Consider the following 27,899-nt stretch of genomic DNA (forward strand, 5'->3'; position numbering starts at 1 on the left):
CCGAGTACAAGGAGGTGATAGTGCACTAGTATCCCTGCCCCCAGCCTTTACTTCCATAACCCTCAACATGCAAAGTGATGAGTAAACAGAAGAGTTTCCATTATTGAAAATCGTGAGTGTTTTGTAGAACTGGAAATGCAAGAGGTGCTATTAGTACCCTGACCTCTATGTGTTTTGGTTCAACATACTTTCAAAATAGTGAATAGGATGAAAATGAGAATAACATTTGTTTTTGCTTTTTAAAACTGTGAAGGGTTGCTGGTGTGGGGTGCGGTGAACAGGAGACAGGGAGGCAGGGAAGATTCCCAGGAGTATGGTTAACAGGTAAACATCAAAAAGGTTTATGGCATTTTAAAGATTAACAAGTGTTATTTGGCATAGGCATTCATGAATTCCAGTCTGTTTCATCACATGAAGAGTGTAGTTTCACTTGGTAGATATTCATATGTCAGTGGGCCAGGCTCGCCTCAGTTGCACATCCCTAGCAAGCCTCAGCAAAAGTGGAATGGGGGTGAAAGGAGTTGGGAGGTTTCCCTGTGTGCTGTCGTCCCTATTTAAATCATACACACACAGCACAGCACCACATTAATTGTCATTGGGAAAAACATAACAGGGCTACAGGAAAAAGGGGTTCACAATAAGACTCTGTGCATGGGGAGAAGAGGTTTAAATCTCCTTAGCCCGAGGGTGGAGATGGGTTGTGTGTGTGTGTCAGTGCATGCATATATTAAGAGTAGATTTGTAATTTTTGAAGTTATGGTAGGAAACGTTGGGGACATTGGCTACGCCCACTGCCACCTTTGGCCATGACGACTACCAAGATGCAGTTTCCCAACTAGACATCCCTTACTACATAAAAGCCTTCGTGATATTCAGAATGAAGTATGTGCAAAATGTCAGTTAGATCTGTCATGTAATTTCTGACTGACTAGAATGAACTCTGCAAGGAACCCCTTTATTTTTCCTCATCTGCATTTTTGATTGGAAGTGTGACAGCCAAGTTAATGTGCTTTCCCATTTGTGTGTGTGCGTGTGTAAAGATTTCTCTCCAGGCAGTACAAACTCTTTTGCTCCCCAGCTCCTAGGATTGGCAGCTTGCATAGTTCCTCCTAGCCCTTCTTCTTAACCAGATCTTACTGTGTTTCAGCTCCTACCTTCATTGGTAAATTGTTACATCAAGGCTGAAGGAATGAGAGAACACCAGGAATTATGATTAGTTATTTGATTGTAGAACATGAAGGATTTTGTAGCGAGTTCTGGTAGGTATAACAGATTAGTGGGCAGAATGTGCATTCAAGGGCGCTCGATATCATGATTATTTATATTGCCTGTGGAAGAACAGGGAGGTAAGAAGGAAAAAAAAGTTGTGAAAAAGTTTTAAAAATGATCTCCTGGAAGCCAAGCAAGTAGGAACTCATGTGAAGTAAAAATCTCTTTCTCTCTCTCTTTGTGTGTGTGAGAGAGAAAGAGAAAAGATGGACCATGCTTGGTTTCTTAAATAGAAAGATATTAAATGGATGAAGAGGCAGACATAGCTCTGTTATGTCTAGCCCCAGAAGCAGATGAAAAGCCTTCCCTCCATCCCAATTGCCACTGCCCTGGCTTCATTGGGGAGAAGAAGAGGCAGTGTCTGCTGGACCTAATCCCCCCTCCCACTGTCATTCCCTTTTCTTTGTGCTTTGTGTCTTATTTAGGTTGTAAACCTGAGGACAGAAAACTCAAATTAACCATCTGTAAGGCGTTCTGAGAGTCTTTGTGGCTGAAGAGCAGGGTATAAATACTGCAAATAATAGAAAGGCATGGGATTGCCATGCTTCTTAATTCTGTGAACATGATCATAGTTAATATGCAGTTAGCTATTAATATTAAGGCAAAAGGGTGTTTTACTTATTTCTAACAGAATGCCACTTCTAATGTTGAGAATTGTGTAGTGGAGTTTCCCAGTAATGTAAATAAGGGAAAGAGACTGTTTTACCTGATTAATATGGCCAATTTAGTTTAATCATATGATTAAATATATATGATTAATTTGGTTTTATGTATTTTGGTTCTTGCTTTAAAAATACATTGCCCCAAATTAATTTTTAAAAAAATCACAAATATTCTAATGTTAAAACACATTTAAAAGGAATAAATACAGATAGAAAACACAATATCCTTGAAACAAAAGGGGAGAACCCAAGCCAATTCAAAGCAATATTAAAATGCCTGACAGAATAAAATGTCTTTAAGACAACATTTGGTAATCTGAAGGCAGAAAAAAAAATAGTGAGATAATTGATAAAGGGTTGCAAGGGCTTCTTTTTGTCACTTTGAACCATCATTTAATGTGTTTGAATACTGCATATGTAAAATATGTGATAATTTCTTTGCATGTCTTGTATGGAAGAGAACATACAGATAGGATCTAGCATTTAATTCCATTATTGAGAGCATCCTCGAGTGGAGTTCAGCTCTGAACACTACTGGTAGTTTTAAGTTCTCACACTCCCAGCACCATCTGTCCCATCTACCAGTTCTCTGGGCTATATTTTCACTGTGGGGCAAATGAGACAGCCAGAGAAGTGGAGGTACTGGAAATGTTTAGGTAGATCAGTTGCTTTCCATGGGTGAAAGAAGTCCTTTTGCGTGGGAGAGACTTACAATAAATCCAACCTAATGAGTCTAAGGCTTGCTTCCAGAGTCACAGTGAGTGCAGTCCTGGGCACGACTCAAAATCTTTTAAAAGTTTGTACAGAACATTGTGGAATTAAAATCAGTAGATTTTTTTTTTAAATGCTGGTTACATGTAATAAATATAATAACACTTGCTTTTTACAGGTACTTTCCACATTAATAGATTTCTTCTGTCTTTCACATAGTTGGAGGTAACTTTTAGTGCATGCGTATAATAATCTAGAAAAGGGTATAGAAAGGTGTTAATCATAGAATCATAGAATCGTAGAGTTGGAAGAGACCACTAGGGCCATCCAGTCCAACCCCCTGCCATGCAGGAAATCCAAATCAAAGCATCCCTGACAGATGGCCATCCAGCCTCTGTTTAAAGACCTCCAAGGAAGGAGACTCTATCACCTTCCGAGGAAGTGCATTCCACTGTCGAACAGCCCTTACTGTCAGGAAGTTCCTCCTAATGCATATAATGCATATTATAATGTGAAGGAAAGAGTATGTAGCTCCAGAGCATAACAGATATAAGAACATTATGGCTGGAATCCTATTTCTCATATATGTGTGCATCACTTGGGGATGATATTCACGGAGCTATTCCCAACCATTTCTTACTGTCCTCTCATCTCAAGACAGTTGTCACCTGGAGAGGTTGGGCGAGGTTTTGGTTGTTCCCTGGTTCAGAATATGATTTAGATGACCAAGAAGTAGCCTGTCCTGTCTACAGCTACAACTAAGATAAAACAAGGTTAATTTCCTGGATAAAGAGCAGCTTTTTCTTTCTACCCCTTGTAAACAAGATGAAGAGTTTTTTGGTCTCCTGAGTCACCTCCTTTCTCTTTTCCCCTGCCAGGGAATGCCTGCTACAGCTCCCCCTCTTGGGGTGAGCGGCTTGACAGCTCTTGGGTTAAGCAAAGAAGTGCAGAGCTGCATGCATGGATTGGTATACTGTACATGTGCAATCTCAGATCTCAGTTTATGTCTACAGTGCACTATTAATGAAAATTACTGCAAAAGTCTTTCCACTTTCCACTGTGATTATAATTTGCCTAGCAACACAAACCACCCTACTTCCACTTTTATTCAAAGTTCTGCTTGGCTTTGTCTTCCAATTTGATTCATTACTCAAGCATTGTAGATTTCCCCATTTCCTAATTGTTACTAAAAAGGCATTTAAACCTGACTAGATAGATTAATATGTGGCCTTGTTCACATATTAATCTTGTTGTTCCATGTAGAAGTATGTCCTGTTACAGCTTAAATTAAAATATCATTCTTTTATCTTGGCACTGCAGTCAGATACTGCAGAAGCTTTTTTCTATAAATAGCTATGATCTCATTGTCTCTTAGTGTTTCAGAAAGTTTTGACATTTACTGAAGTATAGATAGTGGAAAGAGTGCTTTACATATGCAGTGTATTCTTCTAAACAGTACCATCATGAAGCAAGCATTCTTTTTATTCTTGACACATTGAGTAAAAAGAAAATGGTGCAACATATAAATATTTTTAAGAGTGGAATGAAAATAGAATTTTTGCTCATATTCAAAATAAATTGCTAGTCTGTTTGGGAATTTGTGTTAATGTGTTCTGTAAAATTAAAGTAAGGATTCCTTTGAATGTATTCCTTCTTCACAAATGCTGAGTATGCATGGAGTATTCTTCTTACAAAGAAATAATCATTTGGCAGTCGCTAACCTGATCTAAAATTCTGCAGCCCGCCTGCATCATAGTGGCTTTCAGCTTACCCTGAAGCTGCACACCAGAAGAAGGAATGGCGCGTGCGCCATGCCGCACCTCATGCACAAGCCCTATTGTTTTAAATGGGGCTCGAGCATACACGGTATTTCCCTTACTGTGTACTGTACTGTGAATTCTGTTACTTAGACAGTGCTCCCTTGCTTTACGTGGGGGATCCATTCCGACTCCCCCCCCCCCCCCCCCGCATAAGGCAAATACCATTCATGCTTGAGCCCCATTGAAAATAGTGGGTCTCATGCATGTGGTGTGTGCACCATTGCCGGTTCCGTCGTGCGGCTTTCAGCATAAGCTGAAAGTCGCGAATAGCATGCTCACATATGACGCGGGCACACTGTACTAACACCTTGTATTACATGCATTTCCAGAATGTGTGTGGGGACAAGGAGAGGTATCAGTGCTAGTTATTTGTACTGTTATTTTTCTGCTCCTGGTGATAATGGTGAAAAAATGAAAATACCATAGACATGATTAAAGGTGAAAAATGGTGAGGACACATAAGATGTATGTTCATCAGAATAAGAAGTTAAAATACATTAGATCTTTAAACTAATTGTGGTATTTCTTGTCTTACATTTTCACAATTACTTAGTTTCAGTATTCTATAAAAGAACATCAGCAGTTTAGAGAGTTTTTGGTCTTAAATGCACTGCAGAAATAATCCAGTTTGGGACGCTAGGGAATTCTCGGAACTGTGGTTTTGTGAGACATTTAGCCTTCTCTGTCAGAGAGCTCTGGTGTCCCAATAAACTACAGTTCCCAGGATTCCCTAGCACTGAGCCAGGACAGTTATAAAGTGGTCTCAAACAGGATTATTTCTGCAGTGTGTTTTGGACCTTTGTTAGATATAGGGCTGGAAAAGATGGCAGGAAGATGCCTGAAGACGGTGGCCACGGTCCCGAAGGCGCCCTCCATTGCTGGCCCAAATAGGAGCAGAAAAGATCCAGTCCTATTTACAGATTGAAAGTCACTCTGTTACTTTAGGAACATAACATCTGACTATGTACAATTTGATTTGGCATGAAATTACCGCAATTGGTATATTAAAATACAGTGTATTCAAACAATTATTGCAAACAGATTTTTATTTTTATTTTTTAAAAAATGATTTTTAACAAATGGAGTAATAATCTCCTGAACTTTGGTTTTGCTAGTTTATGTGGAGCAGGCAAAAATACAAAAATACAAAACAAACAAACAAACAAACAAAAAACCCACAGAAGAAATCATCAACATTAGTAACAAAAAAATTATATTTCCTCTCCACAGTATTGAATAGACATAAAGCACCCATTCCCTTAAAAAGAATTGGTGTGTGTGTGTGTGTGTGTGGAAGGGAGAAGGGAGTAAGATTCAATTAATAGGCATGGAATTTAATCAGATTCATTTTCTGAGCCCTGGGCTGCATCCACACTGCAGAAATATTCCAGTTTGACACCACTTTAACTGTCATGGCTAAGCGGTAGGGAATCCTGGGGATTGTAGTTTGTTGTGGCACCAGAACTCTATGACACAAGGCTAAATGTCTTATAAAACTACATATCTCAGAATTCCATTGCACTGAGCCATGGCAGTTAAAGTGGTGTCCCCCCCCAAAAAAACAAGCTTCATTTATATATCGCTTCATACCACCTAAACAGTGTCTAAGCGGTTTACAACATTTCTGCAGTGTGGATGCAGTCCTGATTATCAATATCAGTTTCAGTCTCTGCTTCTGCTTTGTTATGTTTGTAGTCATCATAGTTATCATGGACTTCTGAAAACCGAAGGTGTACCCAGATTAAAAGAAGCTTCTCTACCCTTTTACATGTCAGTTTATTTCTTGATTTAGTATGAATGTTTCCAAACATAGACCAGATTCTTTCAGTGCCCCTTAAAGGAAGCAAAGCATTTTGCTCTTGCACTGGAGAGTTCAGTTCATAACCTAGGACTTGCTTGCTCTCATTCAGTGCACAGAAATTTGAGTAATCTGATACCGTACGTAGTTTTTAGAAATGATTTGGAGAATATATGAACACCTTGTCTTAAAGATTTTATTTGTCATGCTAAAATAAAACATCCCATAATTGGTTTTCTTCCTTTTTTGAATTTTTCCAATTTTTTGGAAACAAACAAACAAACAAACAAAAAAGGCTTCAGGAAAAAAAATGGGAAAAAAATTTCTCCTAATTTTTCATTTTCCCCCGGGCCTTCCCATCTCTAGTGGCGCAGGTAAATGTGCTTTCTAGTTCTGACTTATTGGTAGACGAAGGACAGGAAGAGATGGCCTAGAACAGTGATGGAGAACCTTTTACAGGCTGAGTGCCCAAACTGCAACCCGGACCCCACTTATTTAATGCAAAGTGCCATGTCCCTCTGGCTTTCTAGTAAGAAACTCTGGCAAACTGTGTGCTGGGGTGACAGCATGTGTGCCCACAGAGAGGGCTCTGAGTGCCACCTCTGGCACGTGTGCCATAGGTTCGCCATCACTGGCCTAGAATCACCCAGCCATTGTGGTGTAGTGGTTTGAGCATTGTACTATGACTTTGGTTACCAGGGTTCCAATCTCAGCTTGGTCATGTAAACCCACTGAGTCGCCTCCCAGCCTCAGAGGTTGACAGTGGCAAACCCGCTATGAAGACACGTGCCAAAGGGGGGGGGGAACACAACTTACGACAAGTTCGCCTTAGCTTTTCCATAAGTCAGGAATGTCTTGAAGGCATGCAGCAGCAGCAGCAGCAATAAGAACAACAACGACAACTTACGTTTTGAGTATTCATTAGGCTTGCTAATCATTGGAAAATATAAAGTTCTTAATGTGTATGTTGAAAGTGTTAAAATTATAGCTTCTAAGAAAGTGACACATTCCTATCCAACAAAAATTAGAAAATCTTTGAAAATCTGTAGTGTGTGTGTGTGTGTGTGTGTGTTTTGTGATGCCAGAAAAGACTGAACCAAGAATACAACCTATTCATAATTTAGATATAATTTGTGCCTTTGGCATTTGTCATTAAAACTCTGAATATGGTCTTTGTATTTTTTGTAGACGTCATGAATCTGATCATACGAATATGCTGTGAAGCCATAGCTGTTAAAAGCAATTTTCTAGTTCTCCATAAAATATTCATGACAATACAGGCTTTTTTCTGTTTGGTTGACATGTTCATTAAGCAGAGAAGGTTTTATTGTTTCCAAAGAGTACTGGGGGTCAGATGCACTCATTGCTTCTGTTTGGAACTCATGGCATGTCTGATAGTTTTTTTGTGACTAAAATAGTATGAGTCATGTTTGACGCACCAGTCTGTGAATACAATGAATGGGAAGGATGTTGATGATCTCTGCAGCTGGCATACTTGTCTCGTACTAAAGGCATATGAGGTGTGGATTATGTTTCCAACAAATAGTGAAAATATGAAAGTTTTCTTCCGAAATAGGCCTTCTGCAGTGTAATAAGACCTGGTTTTATTAGCCAAATGTGAGAAGTCACATAGAAAAGTACCTTTAAAAAATAGTAAGATTTGACTATGTTGCTGATGATTTACATTAAGTCCTTTCACAGTCATCCCTCCACATTTGGGGCTTTTATTATTCACGGATTTGATTAACATGTTCTTACTAGGAATCTCTATGTCCTCCAGCATGACTCCATAGCCAACTACCACCAGAGGTTGCACTGGTGGACATAGAGATTCCTAGTAAGAGCACTTCACTAGGTATTTGTGAATTGTCCAGCATATTTCTGTGGTCAGCTTCCAGCAGGTGTTGACCATATAATTTCTCTGGAGGACCTAGAAGTTCCTAAAGAGGTGTTTCTCAGGTAAAATATTAAAAGAGTTTTATTATTTGTGGTTTCTCCACTTTCATGGGCATTCTGTGTCCCTAACCCCAGCGAATGTGGAGGGTTGACTGTATAAAATGTAGTTTGTGGCACATTTACTTTACACATCAGTTGTCAGGTGGGGTCTTTGAAGGGCAGTGGGAACTACTGTATTCAAGGAAATATTCATGACAACTGTGTATCCTAATATAAAGAAAGACAGGCATGTTTGAGTTCCAGATGAGATTGGTAGCAAAAATGTTTTGGGATAAAAAATGTATTGATTTACCATGATTATGTAAAATTTTATTTTTAATTGGATCTCATAGGGACATGCAAATTTTAATGAATATTGCTGGTCAGAGTCAGTATTGTAAAGTTGATTGCAGGCTGTTCCTTGAGAGTGAAGGTTTAATTTTACTATTATGAAAGGCTTCTTGTTTTCTGAAAGTCAGCATGAATGGAGCCTTCCATTGACCTCAACCCTTCTGGTCTTCTGGTAGAGAGAGTAAGTTGAAACAAGAATTCCAGGCTGCAGTTGGCTGTCAGCAATTTCGAACATCTTCTGCTGGGGTTTCTAGGAAAGTATGTGGGTAATTAAGATACTCCAGTAGACCACAGGCTTTACCCAGCTAGTCTTGCAACTAAACCACTTAAAACTGCAGCCCAAATTGTTGCTGATTTTTTTTAAAATCACAGACTTGAAAAAGTTTCTAGTACTGCCGCTGGTAACCTAATCGATTCTTTCTGTTTGTGCAGTAATTCATTGTGAGATGAGAACCTGGAAGGTGTATAATTTTTAATGGCTGCACACACAGCTGTGAGCATATGTGAAAGTTGTTAAATGTAAAATTTACATCTTTCTGTTTGTACTTTTGTATTGCCATGAAACAATTCCATAATTTAAAACTTCAAAATCCTTGAATATTTTAAATATGAGAGTGAATCCTTGTTTTAGCTAGCATGTTTATCATCAGAGATGAGCTGATCTTTTTCCTTTGTGTATTACAGTTGATGTGACCACAACACTACCCTTGCAAGTTGCGCCATCTGTAGTTCCTATGGATCTCCGCTTGGACCATCAGTTCTCCATCCCAGTGGCTGAGCCTACATTGCGTGAACAGCAGCTCCAGCAGGAGCTGCTGGCCCTCAAACAAAAACAGCAGATCCAGAGACAGATCCTCATAGCAGAATTCCAGAGACAACATGAACAGCTCTCTCGTCAGCATGAAGCTCAGCTGCATGAACACATAAAGGTGAGACATGCAAATCAGCAAGTTAGAGTTGTTTTCAGTATTGGATTGGAGTTTTAAATCCAGCTGCTGGTCACAACTTGAGACCCACGGAATCAGTTGCTAAATTGTAAACCAACACACATGTAAGTCATTCAGTGGGTTTATATCTCTCGTTTTGGCTGATATGTGTTAAATAAGTTGATATTTATCAGACTGTATAGCAGGATAGAAATATATTTGTATGTGACTGTGTTTGTGTATGTACATTTTATTCATCTTGCCTACTTGAGTGGTTTGTGTGTACATGTTTTAAAGGGGGGGGGGGATCTTATCATTCATTAATATCCTGTATACTACATGTCAGAACACTAGCAGAACGTTCCTATCTTGCTGATCGTTGATCCAGTGAGTTTATAGATTTATTTTGATGATTTTTAATATTTGGTTTTGTTGTTAAAATATTTTTGAGGACTCTCGGGGTGGCTCTAAGGCTTACTGTCTTGCCATGCTATCTTCTTAGTCTCTGATTGCTATGACTGCTTGAGTATGCCTCCAAACATTTAGTCTGTTCATTTGTCAAAAGCTTATTCCCAGGTAGTGAGATGTTCATGTTTTGATGTTCAGCAAACCATCAATGAGCAGTTGCTGAGAGGAATACAGGAAAATATGACCTCAGTGAGTACTGGTTTTTGCAGTGCTTGTTGGCTGTTTTTGGTATTAAAAATAAGTAACTCTCAGCAATTGTGTATTTCAAAGTCGGCAAATATTACTAGTTAAATTTCTAAAAAGAGAGATGGTATGATTCAAGCTGCTCAGTAATTCAGCTTTCTCTTCAGAGAGTCCTTTGCTCATAATCAAAGATCTGTGAAGGGTCAGTGGTGAAAGTGGGATGATGTAATTGTTACATATATTTAAGAGCATAAATTGTAGCAATCAGAAAGATTAGAATTAAAATGAGGTTCTCAAATATACAAGAGTATCTACTCTCTAGATGAAAGATGAGCAGAGTGCAGCATTTGGACCACATGCAACTCCCAAGGCTGTTTTAGTGTCCTCCAGAGTTCCCTAGACAAGCACAACTCAAAAGTGGTGGTCTGTGGACTGGTGTTAGTCCATGAGCTACTTGCTGCCAGTCCATTGCAAGTTTCCAGGAAAGAAAAATATATATATGGTAGTTGTGGTCAGTGGGCACAGATATGGTGGCAGTCCCTGTCACAGTGAGAAAGACCTGCTGGTCTCCCACATAGCTGAAGTAGCACTGCCCTAGGCCACTCATTTTCTGTCCTATGGGTGTCTGAAAATTGCCTCTTCCAAAAGCTTCCAGGAGTGGTGATTCACCTTTCAGTAAGTTAATGTCTCTTGTTCACTGTTGAATTTTTAAAACAACAACAACAAATCAAATGTTGATTTCCATCAGCATCTGCTTTTGCTTTTCTGTTTCTGTTTTCTTGACAGCCTGTGGCCTCCTGGGGTATAAAATTGGCTTCCAGATCTCCCAAAGTTGCTTGCCCCTGCATTGAAAGTATGCTGTCCAAAAATAGATTGAAGGTCCCTTAATCCAAGTCATTCAACAACCATTTTATTGTGTCTTGAATGCTTCTGTTTTTTTTTTAAAAAAATCATCTTGTTTAGTGTACAGGACTGTGTTGTGAAAATATTTGTTCATTGTACTTTAAAAGGCATCTAACTCATGATCAGAAAATATTTCTTTGGTTGTGCCAGTCCTTCTCTTCCTTTCACAGGGACTTTAGTTTAACCTTTAATGTAAGTTTTTAAGAAGTTTTACTCTGAGATGATAAAGATTGTGTAAACTTACTGTTCCCCTCTCTCCTTGTTCCACCTTTCTGCCTCTACAGCAACAGCAGGAGATTCTTGCCATGAAACATCAACAGGAACTCATGGAACACCAGAGAAAACTAGAACAGCATCGGCAGGAGCAAGAGTTAGAGAAACAGCATAGAGAACAGAAACTGCAGCAGCTTAAAAATAAAGAGAAAGGGAAAGAAAGTAAGTATCAGCAAGGTGGATGATGTCAGTGACCTGTGTAGCGATACACAGATAGGGATGGGTAACTCTTATCTGGTTACTGTTCAGAACAGTTACACTGTAACACAAATATATGTTTCTGCAAGGAGAGCCATTATGAAAGTTCATGCTGTACTAATGCCGACTGCTACTGTGTTTATAACCTGAAGGAAGGAATTTAAAGAGGAGTATAATATTTTTAATTTTAATTGATAAAACATTTTGAAAGTGTTTCTGTTGTAGTTGAAAACTTACCTTACCTAGAGGATACTGGTTTGGCAGTTTCACAAAACAGTCTTGCTTATGCATGCTTATGGAGCATATTTGCAGGGTTTTTTGTGATTTTATATAATACTTGTGCACACAGACAAAGACACACATACATGTGCACACACATATATGTAGGAAATTATGCTATGAGCCATAGTGTGTCTCACCAGTCCATTCATGAGCATGTTTGCAAACGATGCTAGGACATTATGAGGACTGAGAGGTTTATGTTTGCTTCCATTCTGCTTGGTTGAAGTTACTCAGATTGAGTAACTTGTATATATGCAAATAAGAAAGAACCGATGGAGATAAACTGAATCATGCAGAATTCTGTGTTGCACTATTACATGGCGCTTGCATTCCTATGTGTGCATGCCAAGAATGTTGGTGATCAAAAAGAGCTCTGTTAAACCCTTTAGCAATTTTTCTTCATGGTCTGTATGAATCACCCAAATGGGTTTGTCCACATGCAGTAGCCTCTTTTTTGAACATTCTAGAACTGAGTAGCTTTTAGGCAAGCTCCATGTCCCCTGTCTTTTATGCACATGCTTCAGCATGCACATCTGTTTTCATCAGTTCTTACCATCTGCCATTTGATCAGCAACATTTAGGACATCCTCTTAGTTTACCCCTTTGTTAACCGATTACCTATTTTGCTTCAACTTCTCACCATATTCCATGACCTCATGTTCACATATTTTTCATCTCCTGCTTCTGATTTACTGTGAAAACTTTGTCTTATGCCTTTTAAAACTGTATTCAAAAATTGTATCACATGTGGGGGTAAAACATCACATTCAGATAGTCCTTCTGAAGGCCTGTTCTGGCCCAGTGAGGGACATAATTTTCAAGCCTTGTTGGTTTGCAGGGGATTTATTAGAGGATGTCTAAAAAACTGCTCAGATCTAAATAACCATGATTTCCTTGATTGAATTAATCCACCTGTAAGCAGACATACCCTTTCCTACTGCCTTTCACTTTGCCAAACATAATCCTCTTTTACAGTGAGTCATACCATCTCTTGCTGGTCAATGACTGAATAAACTTTTACATTACATTACATACCATCTCATAATGTGTCCAAAGTATGATATCCTTGGTTTAGTCACTTTGGCTTCTAGGGGGAGTTCAGGCTTGATTTGCCCTAGATGTTTTATTTATCTGTTTGATCTTTTCTGGTATTCATAACGCTCAGGCCTTAAATTTTGAAAGGTGCCTGAAAATCTTGCCAGTTCCCTGAGAGCCCTACTTTTAATGTAATCTGCAGACCGGTTTTGTATTTTGTATGAAGAGGGTTGCATTCAAATGTTTTTGAAGTGGAGGTAGATAAACTCCTGGGGCCCAGGGGCCATTTTTGCTCCTCTGGGTCCCACCCAAACAAAACTGGAACTGGCCATAAGCTCCTTTTCAGTTTTGTAGAATATCTTTAGGTGGTTGGCAGGCAAAACAGGACACAGCTATGTGTGTATTTCCATGTTGTTTTTTGCTGCAGAGACTGGAAATGGTGCAATGGATTCAAACTACAGGAAAAGAGATTCCATCTAAATGTTAGGAAGAACTTCCTGGCAGTAAGAACACACTCTCTCAGAGAGTAGTGGAGTCTTCTTCTTTGAAAATTTTTAAACAGAGGCTTGGTGGCCATCTACCTGGATTGTTATGATTGTGTGGCAGGGGTTGGACTGAATGGTCCTTGTGGTCTCTTTCAACCCTATGATTCTACCTTTTTGTAAAGCAAGGGTGGGTGACTTATTATTATTATTATTATTATTATTATTATTATTAAACTTTATTTATATAGCGCTGTAAATTTACACAGCACTATACATACAATCTTTTAATTAGACGGTTCCCTGCCCTCAGGCTTACAGTCTAAGAACACATGATACAAAAGAGGAAGACTCATGGGGGATAGGGTCTGGCCCTCTTGCACCCTTAACTACATGCCTCAGGGAAGAAAAATGAAAACATGTTTTTGCCTCCCCAGGCCCCTTATAGTGTGGGGACAATTTCAGTCCTTTTTTTGTCCTCTCTAATTTTAACCTAAGGAATGTCAATCAGATCAATACCTTTTGAGAGAAAACCTCTCTTGGGCCTAAGCAGGCTTATGGGGGCAAAACATGACAAAGCTGTCACCTACATTCACTCAAAGGCAGTATTTGAGGGCAGAAGATTGGCCCCTGAGGGCCACATGCAGCCCATGGACCATGCATTTTCCACCCTATTTCTAAGAAATACCAAAAAGCCCAGGAATTCTCCTTTTTCTGCTCCCAATTTCCATTTTATAAGAGGGGCCCAGGGCCTGCATCAAAGTATGGTGGTTGGTGAGCTCCATGAAAAACAAAGCTGTATGGTTCTAATCCCTGAGTTTTAGGATCTTGGAACTAATTTTCAGGTGTTGGGGGTACCTTTAAAATTGGCCAGCAGGTAGTTATAATTATGCCTGTTTGCAGGTACAGGAACCCCCCCCCCCATTTGACAGTTTAGGGACCACAGCACTGTCAAAAAGAGGAAATCATTGAAATACTGAACCAATATGTGCTCTGATCCCTAATTTGTCGAATTAGTATGGTATGCCTGTATCACTGTACTGTGGAGTTGTGGTATCATATGATTTGTGCCCAACCTGACTGTGGTTCCTACTCATAAAGAATATCTCCTTCAACAGTGGAAGGAAGTTCAAGGAATTGCTGTATAGGAGCCCTTGTGTTTTCACTCTAAACTGTGGAAAGGGAGTTGATGACATGTAGTGGCACCTGCTGTCGAAAGAGCAAGACATTGGAAAGTGAGCTGTTGAAAGGCAGGGTATGCTTGTATTAAACAATGAAAATATAGAAGATATTGCCTTTAAATAACAATCAACAAGTGAAGTAAGAAACAGTTTAATTATACAGTTGGCCTATGTTTCCATGGATTTTTTATCCACATGGCTTGAAAATATTGATAAAATATTTATAAATTCCAAAAAAGCAAATCTTGTTTTTGCTATGTTATATAAGGAACACAATTTTAATATGCCATTATAATTAATGGGACTTGGGTATCCATGGATTTTGTTATCCACTGGGGATCCTGGAACCAAACCCCAATGAATACCAAGGGCCCACTGTAACAATGACTGTTTAAATTTAAACATTTTTATTTTAACAGTTCATTGGAGCCCTGGTGGCACAGTGGTTAAATGCCAGTACTGTAGCCACAATGGTGTGAGATAGATCCTAGATTGGTTCCAGGCTGACTCAACTGTCCATCCTTTCGTAGGTCAGTACAGTGGTACCCCGGGATACGAAAGCACCGCCTTACGAAATTCCCGGGATACGAAAAAATCCCAAAGAAAAAAACTGTTCCGGGTTACGTTTTTTTTTTCGGCTTACAAAAAAAATTTTTGGTGCTTTTCGGCGCGATTTCACACGAAATCGCGGCTTTCGCTATTAGCGCCTATGGGCTATTCGGCTAGCGAAAGTTTCCGGGTTACGAAAGCGGCGGCGGAACGAATTAATTTCGTAACCCGGGGTACCACTGTAAAATGAATGCCTCCTAGCTTGCTGGAGGCAATTGGCTAACACATTGTAAACCACCTTTATTTATTTATTTATTTATTTATTTATTTATTTATTTATTTCACTGAGAGAGTTCTTAGTTCACTATGAAGCAGAATAGAAATGTAAAGTGCTATTGCTATTGTTAGAGACAAGTATTCAGTGTCAGTTGCTTCATTTTAATCACTTTATTTTATAGTGCAAAAATGCCATTCAGAAACAAATCCTTTGGTTAACATAAGTTCAACCAAAACAACCTGTTTTATAAGAGCACCTTTTAAAGATAGTGGCCATAGCATCTGAACTGCATTTTGTTACTTAATTTTCTGATTTAGTGCTCTATTGGTATAGTCCTACATGCTAATGCAGAAAAACTGGTTTAAATTAAAAAAAACACAACACCCTGGATTTGGGTTTTTTTAATCTGCTTTTTTTCCAACCCTGGTATCAAGCAAAGTAAAAAATATGTAAGATGCTATTAAGCAAATGCAACATCACTTTATAAGGTGAATGCAACATTATCATATCCTTTTTCATCACTACATTACTTTAAAAGCAAAAGCTTTTGAGATATGTTAGAAAAAAAGACTTTCACTTGTAATAATCTCTAAAGAAAATGCAAAAACATGTATATATTAAACCCGGGGTAGAGAAAATCAAATGTAGGGCACAATTAGGGGGGCAGCAAATTATTTCTCCCTTCCAGTATCATTTATTCTCAGCTATGAAGGCCCTTAAAAGGACTGTGTGTACTAAGTCTTAGATGTTTCCTTCATTTGTTCAGTGTAGTTTGGTCACATGTAACTGTGAATATAATGGATATGTTAATACTGTATATACTCAACTATAAGTCAAGATATTTATGCCTCAAAATTGACCCTAAAATCCTGGGTCGACTTATATACAGGTCAGTACTCTAATACTGCTTGGAAAGGTCCTGAAACAAGCACTGCCTGTTATCCCACTCTTTGTGCCTTGAGGCAGGAGTTTTGTGTGTGTGTGTGTGAAAGTGATTACCAGTCCATTTTGAAAGCCTTATCTTCCCATCAAAGAAACACCCCTTTTAGTTCCTCTTCTTTCCTTTCCAGGTCCAATTTTAAAGTTTTCTCTTTCCATCAAAGAAACACCTCATTTAACTCCAATTCTTTTTCTCCCCAGTCTGATTTTCAAACCTCTCCTCTAGCACCTAGGAAGTGTTGTTAGGTGGTTGGGAGAAGGAGGGAAGGAAGTGGTGTTTCCCCCTTTACATCCTTTGTCATAGACCCCCAGGGTTTCACCCTCAACTTATCCACGGGTCAAATCAAAATCCATGATTTTGACCCTGAAAACCTTCCCTCGACTTATACATGAAGTCAACTTGTACACGACTACATATGGTAATTATTTTTTGTTACTCGATCATTTAGTGCACTTTTGGTTGAGCCGGCTCAAGTATTTTCTTTTTAATAATACTTTTCTTAAACACATAACTTTGAATACATAAAATAACATATCTGAAGTAATTCAAGAATATAGAATTCTTGGTGGCACACTGTCATCATGGCTTGCCTATGACTACATGAGTGTGGCGCAGCACCAAAATGGTGCTGTCCAGAAAGGGTGCGTGCGGTCACAGTATGTGAGTGTGCCAGTTGCACCCCTTCCAGGAAACTACTTTCAGCAGCTTCTTTTTGCTCCCGAGAGGGAGAGGATCATTGCCGTGCCATTTGGTTGCTGCGGCAATGATCCGGGCCAAACAGGGGCGGCATTTTGCCACCCATCTGTCGAGCCCCTTAGTTTTATAGTGAATTCACGTTGCTCCAAGACTGAATCCTGACACAAATTAAGCCCATCCATGTTCTGAGAATACTGGTGTGTTGCTGGGGAGAATCCTTGTCTTCAGTTGTGAAGACTTCCCTTCTGCAAAAATACATTGGGGTGAGTCAAGGACCCCAATAAAAGTAAAAGTTTTCACTTTGGATAAAAAAATTAAATAAAAATGAAATCACAATTTTTCAAACCTGTATAATCCCACAATAACTCAAACATAGTGTTCAAATTGTGGCATTAGAGGATTCAGTGCTTTAAGTTTTGATAGATTTGCAAAACAAATAGATTTTTTGGTAATCTCAGAACAGTTGTTTTTAAACCAATTTTTCTGAAATCTGAATTTTAGTTTTAGGGATCTTTTTTAAACCATTTATTTACATGTGGGTAGACTGGGTACAAAACCCCCTACACAGACTATAATATGTATTTATGTTTTTGCAAGGCTGTATTTGTTCCCTATCTTGTTTTCTTTAAAAATAATTTTCATCTTAGTCCAGATGTCAGGATTGTATGTAGTAGGGAAGTTTGCATTCAAAAAGATATTTGAATGGGAAAATAGATGACCACTATCAGTGTCTTAAAAATTTACCGAAAAGGTATTTTGTAGCACCTTTGAGACTGAAAGGAATCTCAAAGATGCTAAACACCCCTTTGCATTCTGATTTTCCAGACTATGTCTGTAAATTCTGTCACCATAAAATTTTATTCTGTTATAGTTTGCTGTTTGGAGCAGGTGCTGTTGGGTTCTCGAATCAGTTTAAATCAAAGCATTTTGACAAGGGGTTAAAAAATCTAATAGTACATTTTTGTAAGTGATACTGAATTTAGAGGTGCTTTTTCCAGATACATGGATATAAAATTAAATCTTACATCATAGGTTTAAACCTAATTTCCCATTTTCAAATTCAGATGTTTCTTTAGAAAGCATGCATGGATTATCACCTAATTACCATAATGTTTAGAACAAGTAAGTAGACCTACTCAGTTACATAAAATGAAACTATGCAGCCTATGTAGATTGTATTCTAAGAAGTGCCCAGACTTTGTTAGCTGTAAATGATGTCATTGATACTGTGTTTTTTCATGAGATGGAAAGTGAGTGTCCTTGGACTTTATTGAGCACAGACAGAAAATTATAGAGGGATCATCCTGTACATCCCCTGCAAGTGCATGAGCACACACTTAAAGGACCTCTGCAAAATAGCTATTGGACCTTTGTTTAAAAACCTCTAATGAAGGAAGGTCCACCACTGTCTGATGACAGTTCCATTGTCATACAGTTATCATTATGACGTTCTTCCTAGTGATTTGTGAGAATCTTCTTGTAATTTGAGTCCTATGGTTCCTGTGTCTTCCTTGTTACAGTCATTCAGATAGTTGGTGGCTTTTCTGTCAAATCATATATTATTCATAAACATTAATAATGTCAAAACATTTACAGAGCTCAGATAGTTACATAATTAAAATAAATCAGGAAGTTTTTTAATCCACAATTGTGGAAAGCAGATAATTTTAAATTCTTGGTGCCATCTAAAAACTGAAAGGAAAAGAGGTATATTGGAAACACTGCACCAAAAGAAAAATACGTTAAGACTGCATATAAATACATTAAAAATGGAGCCAACATTGTCACTGTGAAGGCCAAAAATATCTAACTATTCTTTTAGCTTCTTTTAATGATCCACCGTACTTCTCTTCTAATCAATTCCTGCTATTGTTTGTTTTCCCCCAAGGAGAGGAGGGAAGCTCGTTTTGGATAAGATTCCTCATTCAAGTTTAAGGAGGCAGACTCAGAGTTTAGAGTTTAAAAAGGAGTGGCCTTCTCCCCCCCCCCCCCCCCGTATTTTTCCTCGCCCCCATATTGGCCCTTCATGTTAGAGACTTGATGTATACTTTAATGAATGACTGTCATTGTATATGGATTATTTGTCTGACTGTTCTTCCCCTGGAATATATTGTCATTAAAAATCATTTAAAAACCCACCTCTAAAATATGTGGTTAGTTTGTATGTTTGCATTACACTACTCTAAAATTAAATTTTCCCTTACCTCCACAATCCATGGCTGCTGCAGTTTTTCTACAAAGTGTTTCCAGTGGAACATGGTCCTGGACATTTAGGGACTTGCTACATTAGAAACACAAAAGAAAAAAGATGTTCTGCCCTTTAGTTTCATAGGTATATGTGGTGTATGAGGATGTTTTGGTATCCTCCTGGATCACAGGACTACAGTATCTCCTGGAATTTGGCGTCAGTTGTGGTGATGGCGGGGGAAGTGTACAACCCTCACAATTTTGGGTGCAGTGAACTCTTCATAACCACAGAATTGCTCCCATAATGAGCTAGAAGCTAGATCTGAGGCTTCAGCGATGCTGGCCCGACATAACTTTTGGCTGAGAAACCTTAGCTGTAGATATCAAGCCTAAACCTAACCTCACTACTATTCCATTCTCAGGCAGACATCTCTTTGATGATTCCTTGAATACAGTATTGATGGAGATTAAGAAAAAGGCTCTCTCCAATCCTGTAAAAATGGAGGATGAAAAGCTCAAAACAAGCCATATCCTTTTGTTCCAAGCTCAAGCAACACCAGGCACTGCAGTGCCCCAGCAAAAAGTCTATCTTGGTATGTTGGCCAACAGCCCTTTCAGCGAATGTGATGGGTGGCCATCTGCTCATCTTTGTAGCATTTAGACATTCTGTTGCTGAGTTTTAACACATTTTTAAAGGCCATGTAAGGTCTTTATGAAGATATTGAAAGGCTTTGCCTGAACACAGTTGAAAGATTTTGCCCAAACACAATTCAGCCTGGTATGTTCTAGGGCAGTGGTCCCCAAACTGTGCCCTTTAAGAGATTTTGGATTTCAGCTCCCAGAACCCTCAGCCATGTTGGCCAATAATCTGGGATTCTGGGAGCTGAAGTCCAAAATCCCTTAAAGAGCACAGTTTGGGGACCACTGTTCCGGGGAAATCACCTGGAGTCAATTCCTACTTTCATGTCCTCATTAGGAAGGGAGTTCAGACAATCATTGTTAAGGATCAATTGTTCCTATTCTGAGCTAAACTTAACAGCCAAAATCCTTTAAAGAGGTACAGCAGCTTGGTAGCATCCATACCCATGGCAGTGAAAGCAAGTACACTATGCCACTAGGAGCTTCCTTATGCACCTTGTAGTCATTTTAGTTGCTCTTTGTGTCATAGTGAGGAATCAGAAGCACCAAGAGCAAAATGTTGTTGTTGGAGGATTACCACCACCAATGTTTTCTTTAAAAAGAGGTTGCAGAAGTGGAGAGAGGCAGCACTACCTCTGTCACTCATTGAGGTATACATGAGGACTTGGAGGCATGTCTCAGGGTGGCTGTATGCCAGACTGACAATCATAATGCTGCAGGGCAAGCCATTTGCATATGGAAAGCTTGGGTGCTTAGTAAGAGAAGAACTGCTAGAGTAATCCCTGATTGTGTATAGTGGCCCGCTAGGTTTGCAATCATGTTTTCTCTTCTGCACCAAGGTACTAGCAGCAGCAATTGCCTTTCTTTGTCTAGCAGGTATGTATGTCTTCACTGACTTGGATAACATCTTATCTATCTTCTAGTTAGGGGCTCAAACTGCATCTGAATCCAGAGAGGCTATAAGTGTTTCAGGGCTGAATGGGACAACCAAGGCATATGTGGTTACTATAAAAATGGTGGAAATACTCCTTGCCTCTGTGTCCTCTTTTACTAATAGTTTAGTAAAGAATCTATATCCTTGTGACTGAAATGCATGAAAACTCCCAGTGTGGTAGCATGGATTTCTTTCATCAAAAGGGCCTCTCTTTTAGTCTCACACCTAACATTGTCAATATCTGGAATGGTTCAGGTGGGTAGCCTTCTGGATTTCTGCCCTCACATCAAGACATTTCTTTGAACAACTTCATCAAATCCCATAGTTACCGGTTCCCAGGATCCAGTGCAAGGACGAGCAGATTTAGTGGTCTTGAGTCCAAATCTCTCCAGCTGCTTTGCTCCTGCACCTGAAATTATGCAGCAAATTGGGAGAAGCCATTAAAACAAGCAGAAGATGTATATTTTTAAGTGTCATTCATTGGTTTACTGCCAAAATTTAGCAATGTTCATAAGAAATTGAATTTTTTCCTCCACAGCTAACACTGGCAGTGACAGAAGACATGTATAGAATGAGGTGGGAGGTAGTCACTGCAGAGCCCCACAAATAAAGGGGAGTGGACAACTATGGAAACCCAGCTGCACATCACTGCCTTGGAGTTTATAGCAGTCTTCAAAATTACACTGAACATTTCTTCCTTGTCTGTTTCAAAGGGCAAACCATGGCTTTCCCCCTCCTTTCATTCCATTCCATTCCCTTTCCTTTCCTTCTTCTTTTTTTACTATTACCATACTTTTTCTGCAATGCTGGAAACCAGCAATTTGCCCTTGAAACAAACCCTGTGGAATACACACATTGTACTTGGAGATGATTACCTCTTGTTGATGCTAATCACTTTCTACCCAAGGTGGACATGACCCTGCACAACTTGTTTCAAAGACAAGTCACCCTTCGTGTGCTTAGTGCAGCTAACATGCCAGCACTCATATACGTTGCTTGCCTTTGGTTTAGGATTTCAGCAAGAGTCTGTCTTCCATCTTGTTTGTTTATTATTGTACGTATCTCCTATCTTTGTCCCAAAATGGCATAGTGTCTGTGGAAAATTGCTGGGAGACATTTGAATTCAACTTGTAGATTTCAAGTATTGGTGCAGATGTTTAAAAAACAGCTGTGTGGAATTAGTAGTGGGCTGCATACGATCCAAAAACTGAACTTTAGTCTTCAGAAAGTCATGGTGGTGTTGGTTTATAATATAGTTTAACTAGGAATTTAGAATTCAGTGTGTTCTAAATAGGGTTTTAGTGTACCTAAAGGATTAACTTTCAGCATTGAGATTGCGTCAGATCAATTGATATTCATAGAGTGCAACAGCTATAGTTGATTTGCCAGTTCTAAAACCAGTTCTAAAACCTCCTTTTGGTCACAATTATCTATGCCTGAAAGATACTGTAATGTGGTTTGATGTTTATAAACTTTAGCTGGTTTACAATACAGCTGTGAGATAGATACAAGAGAATACATCAGTGCTTCAGCTAATTCCTTTCTTGTGACTTTTGCTCAATTATTAAAACAGTTAAATTGAGCATATTCACAGGAGAAGCAGCAGTCTTGGATGCATTGCAGCTCTTAGTTGGAAGCCTGTAAGCCTGGTTTTGACCACTTTTTGTGGTATAATGGCATTGTATCAGGGAGTTACTGTTTCAACTATAAATATTCATAGTTAAACTTATTGATTTATTTTTACTGCTATTTTTCTGTAAAATATGTTTTGTGGGTTTGATAACTTGGTTAGAATCAGGACTAGGATTTCCCAGCTCCTAGTTCAACACTTACCACTACATCATACCAGATCCTTGCCTCTTCCCTTGTATCTGTTTGATGTAGTTATTTTGGAATCCGAGGGAAGGATACAGACCAGAAGTGCCATACATAATAAAAGAGCACATACTTTTTGTAAATAAGATTACACTTTTTAAAACATCTTTGATAGCTGGAACTGATCTGTTTCTGAGCAGTTGTGCAGTCCATGCCAAACAGATGAGAGAATTCAGGACTACATAAACAAGTGACATACTTTTATCTGTTTATGTGTGAAGATGGTATAAAGAGAAATCTAAAATGTATGCTCACCCAAAGGACAGAAATTTAGATGAATTAGCATACATGGTTTATACCACCTGTAGAAAAACTGTTTCAGAACAAAATAATTTCTTCAAACTTTCCTGAATACTTTGTTGTGGTGGTGTGCCTTCAAGTCATTTCTGAGTTATTCCCAGCTCAGCTACGGAAACCCATTGGGTGACCTTGGGCAAGTCATACTTCCTCAGCCTAAGAGAAAGGCAAGGGCAAAACCTCCTCTGAACAAATTTTGCAAAGAAAATCACATGATAGCTTTGCCTTAGGGTTGCCATAAGTTGGAAATGACTTGATGGCACACAACACACAAGGTGAAACTATCAAAGAGTTTTTTTGGCAAAATTTGTTCAGAGGGGGGTTGCCTTTGCCTTTCTTTAAGGTTGAGAGAGTGTGACTTATACAAGGTTACCCATTGGGTTTTTACCTGGCTCAGTGGGTATTCAGATTCTGGTTTCCAGAGTCATAGTCCAGTGCTCAAACCACACCACCATTTTAGCTCTCTGTCCTGAATACTAAATAGATGTACAGTGGGCCCTCTCCTTCCATGATGGATCCGTTCCGGATCCCCCCATGTAAGAGAAAATCCGCCTATGCTCAAGCAGCATAGGAAGTAATGGGGCGCATGCATGTTTCCCTCCCCAAGCAGCTTCCATGTACGTTGGAAGCCACGTTAAATGTGTCCAAGCATGGCGCGGGCGCACTATATTTGAAAACCTTGCCCAAATCAAAAGATGCAACTTTGTATACTTTCTCATTGGACTACTTTTAATTAAAGGAAATAACCGTTCCACATTAAAAATGAAGCTATTCTTGATATTTTAATGGCATAACAGACCTGACTGTGCTGTCTTACTGGCTTATTTTTACTATGATTTTCCTGTAAAATAGAATCTTGTCTTACTGATGACAACATAGTCAAGTTTGTTATACCATTAAAGTTAGAACATAGGAATCAGTCTACGCACTGATAGACTGGTGTCTTGTGAAGTAAACAGTGATTAGAAATTACGCTGCAGGAAATGCAGTTCTTGACTTTGTAGATACATATTTTTCATACATTCCAGATTTTCTGTTTCACAAAACAGATGATTGACTGTGAATTGAATGATTATGTAGAACTTATTTTATACACATATTGTGAACAAAAATCCTTATATGAAAGATTTTTCAAAACAGTTTCAATACACGAGCTATTCATTTTCCCAACCTTTGCCTGCAGATGTGACTTCTCAAAAACCTGAGTATTTACAAAACGTCTGTTCTAAAATGCCTTTGATTAAGAGTAGCTTCTATAAGTGACTTAATCTTAAGTATAATTTTGTGTGTAAAATCATATTCAGCTGCTCTTCCATTTATAGGAGAAAGCTAAATCTCTGATTAAATTTCCATTTCCAAGCAGCAGTTGTACAGTTGCTTATTGGAAAGAAGAATTCTTTATTGATAGCCTACGATATTGAAAAAGTTTGATTCAAAGTTTTAGTTAACCTTTTGTAATTTGAGATTTAGTTCATTAACTAATTACAGTGTATATTTTGCTTATAAGCAGTGGACATATACATTTTTTTCTTTTGGTTTGGTATTTCAGGTGCAGTGGCAAGCACAGAAGTAAAAATGAAATTACAAGAGTTTGTCTTAAATAAAAAAAAAGCTTTGGCACAGCGGAATCTCAACCATTGCATTTCGAATGACCCTCGCTTCTGGTATGGGTAAGTGGTCCTGTCTCCATACTGCATTTCTTACCATTCCTGTTAAATAGATGACATGGGGGCTAAACAGACCGGTGTTTAATGCTGGCCTCAAGGCAGAGTGGGGGAGTTGTGTGGCATCTGCATGCCCTGATGCCGGCTGTCCAACTGCACAGTGGGGGGCTTCATGGCACTCCTTTGGCACAGTGTTTAGACATGCTGCACCAAAGGAGCACTGAAAAGCTGCTGCCATGGCAGCAAAGGCACCTTTTTGCTGGTGCTAAAAGGAGCAGCACTTTGCCATTCTTTTTAGTGCTGGCAAAGTGCCGGATTGGGGCAGCCGTGTGCGGTTGCCACGGCCCCAATCCAGCGCTGAAAGGGGTGTTGCGGAGCCGCTCTTTTGGGGTGGTTTGTAGAGCCCCATAGTGAGATTGTGTCCGGTATTGTATTCATTACGACTACAGTCCTAAACATGACTACTAAATTGTTAAGATCTCACTGAAATAAGTTAAATGTTTGAAATACACTGTATACTGGTAAAAGTATTTTCAGTAGAATAGAAAATTGCTACAAAAGTAGTTAACGGATGGCCAAAATAGAAATGCACAATAAAATAATTCAAGGACATTATACTTATCATACATTTCTTTGCAAAAACAATATTTTCTGTATTAAAAACATGTCCATGTAGGAGGAAAAACATGAAGTAAGTTATCGTATGTGCTGATCGTTCATTTCTCTTCCTTTGTATAATTTGCTTTCCACCTTACTGTAGCAAAATAAATACAGTCAGCCCTCGATATCTGCAGACTCAAGCATCTGCAGATGGCAAGCCCATGTTGTCTCCAATGGTGGCATGTATACGTGGCTGCACTGCCATTAGGGACAGCCCCTGTTGTCCCCGGTGGCAGCATGTGCATGTGGCCACACTGCTATTAGGGTCAACCAGAGGTTGTCCTATTGGTGGTGCAGCCATGTGCATGCGCCATCTTTGAAGTCCTGTTGTCCCTAATGGTGGCATGGCTGTGTGCACACACTGCCATTCGGTACAATGGAACTCAAGCATCCGTGGATTTTGGTATCCAGAAAGGATCCCCCCAGATACTGAGGGTTTTATATATATATAAATACTACACTTCCTGTCAGTTTCAAGTTGTGCATTCACTGATGAGGGTTATGGCAGTTGCAGTCTAAAAACATGGTATGCCATAATTGCCAGTCCCTCATTTAGACAAATGCTTCCTGGTCTCCCCCCCCCCCCCCAAAAAAAAAATACAGGTTTATTATATGTTGAAAAAAATGTGAGTTTTAATAAACAAAATTATAGGTACACACTCTTTTAGATTTTAGAGGTCAAATCTAGTATTTGTGGAAATTTGTGAATGCCAGAAAACCAATGAAAGTCCTGCAGCAGTGATGTATTATGTGGGAAAGTTGGATCAGGGGGAAATAAATAAAGTAAGAGATATATAGTGTTATAATCATGTAATACACACACACACACACACACACACTATAAAATACTGGAATTTATATTAAACCGAAAGAACAAACACTGGTAGTTATTAAATGTATATTCATATACAATGGCAAATGTTTTCAGAATTTGAAGTATTTAATCATATTGATTGTACTTATTGTTTGTTATTATTGACCTCTATAATTTTTTTTCCTTTAGGAAAACACAACATAGTTCTCTAGATCAGAGTTCCCCACCACAAAGTGGAGTATCAGGCAATTACAATCACCCCGTACTAGGGATGTATGATTCCAAAGATGATTTTCCACTTAGAAAAACAGGTAAATTCTACTTTTATGACATTCCAAGTCCTTTATGAATAAATCATACTCTCTATTCCATTAATTATTATTTATAATTATAAATACAGTCATCCCTCCATATTTGTGGCTTTGATATTTGCGGATTTGATTATTCACGGATTTCATTAATATGTTCTCTCTAGGACTGTCTAGGTCCTCCAGCGCAACACTGTGGTCAACTTTAACTAAAAGTTGCACTGAAAGACCATTTGTAGCTACTCCAGTGCCATTCTGTGGTCAGTGTATGTTGGACATTGACCACAGAGTTGCATTGGAGGACCTAGAGATTCCTAGAGAGGTGTCCTCTCAGGTAAAAACAGTGTTTTTGTTATTTGCGGTTTTTCCATATTCACCGGGGTCTTGTTCCCCTAACTCTAGCAAATATGGAGGGACAACTGTATATCATTTGTTCATGTATATGTGTAGTCACTGCAATCATTGTGTGTAATATTAATATTCTTTTTTTATGCTAAAGGTGGCTAGCAAGTAAAAGACCAACAAAAACATTAGGAAATCTTTAACAGAAATAATGGTCAACAGAAAAGACTCAGCAGTAAAAAAAATCAGAGTAAAATCATCAACAGACATAGCACAGGGCAATAATCAGCTTGCTCCATTTTGTGTGCTCATTTGTCATGCCTTAGGCAATGAAAGTGGTACAGAGCAAGGCCTCTGATGTTGATCTGAATGTTCAGGTAGAGATACAGAAATTTATACAGTCGGCCCTTGTTCTGGACCCCCCCCCCCCCCCGCGTAAGGCGAATTCCGCCTATGCTCAAGCCCCATTGGAAACAATTGAACAATTCAGTTGAATGGGACGCACCACCCCTTGTGCCCCCGCGCTCCCCGCGGCTTGAGTGCATACGCTCAAGACTGCGTAAAGCGCGCCCGCATATAACACGGGTGCACTGTACAGAAATATATAATCCATTTCTCTCTCCTGTTGCTTATTCATAGTACAGTGAGCCCATGGTATCTGCTCGGATTTGGTTCCAGGATTCCCCATGGATACCAAAATTTGTGGATGCTCAAGTACCATTAAATATAATGGCATAGTAAAATGGTGTCCCTTTTATAAAATAGCAAAATTAAGGTTTGTCTATGGGAATTTATATATATTTTAAAGTATTTTCAATCTGTGGATGCTTGAATCTGTGGATAAAAAATCCATGGATGAGGAGGGCTAACTGTAATTATGAGTTCTGGCTCCATTATCTGTTGAGCAGAAATGAGAGGAAAGACATATGGTCTAAATTCCTTGAACTGTGACAGTGAAGAGGCAAGTACAGGTGGCCCTCCATATTTATGGATCCAGTCATCCATGGCTTGAAAACACCCCCCCCTTTTTTTTTTCAATTCTCAAAAGTAAACCTTGATATACCATTGTATATAATGGGATTTGAGCATCCATGGATATGGGGATCCTCATAGGTCCTGGAACCAAAACCCAGCAGATACCACAGACCCCACTGTATGTCCATACAAATTTGTCTCTTTGAATAACTTCACTTATGGAAACAAAAAATAAACTGGAGCAGTATTGTGAGTTATTTTTGTT

General features: G+C 39.0%; 1 protein-coding gene across 10 annotated transcripts in view; it reads left to right on the top strand.

Moving 5' to 3' along the window:
- Positions 1–27,899, top strand: part of HDAC4 (histone deacetylase 4) — a 144,841-nt gene that overhangs the window by 45,440 nt on the left and 71,502 nt on the right. For 8 of the 10 annotated variants that reach the window (XM_089477887.1, XM_089477885.1, XM_089477884.1 and 5 more), the window contains 5 exons: positions 9,231–9,475; positions 11,311–11,461; positions 19,549–19,719; positions 24,421–24,541; positions 26,199–26,320. In XM_089477887.1, the coding sequence (XP_089334013.1) occupies positions 9,231–9,475; positions 11,311–11,461; positions 19,549–19,719; positions 24,421–24,541; positions 26,199–26,320 (810 nt within the window). The remainder of the gene's footprint in view (positions 1–9,230; positions 9,476–11,310; positions 11,462–19,548; positions 19,720–24,420; positions 24,542–26,198; positions 26,321–27,899) is intronic. The other 2 variants (XM_089477890.1, XM_089477891.1) reach the window with 1 other exon arrangement.

The sequence above is a fragment of the Sceloporus occidentalis genome, unplaced genomic scaffold, assembly GCF_023333645.1.
Source record: "Sceloporus occidentalis isolate IW3139 unplaced genomic scaffold, rSceOcc1.0.p SCAF_12, whole genome shotgun sequence".
Taxonomy (NCBI): Eukaryota; Metazoa; Chordata; class Lepidosauria; order Squamata; family Phrynosomatidae; genus Sceloporus; species Sceloporus occidentalis.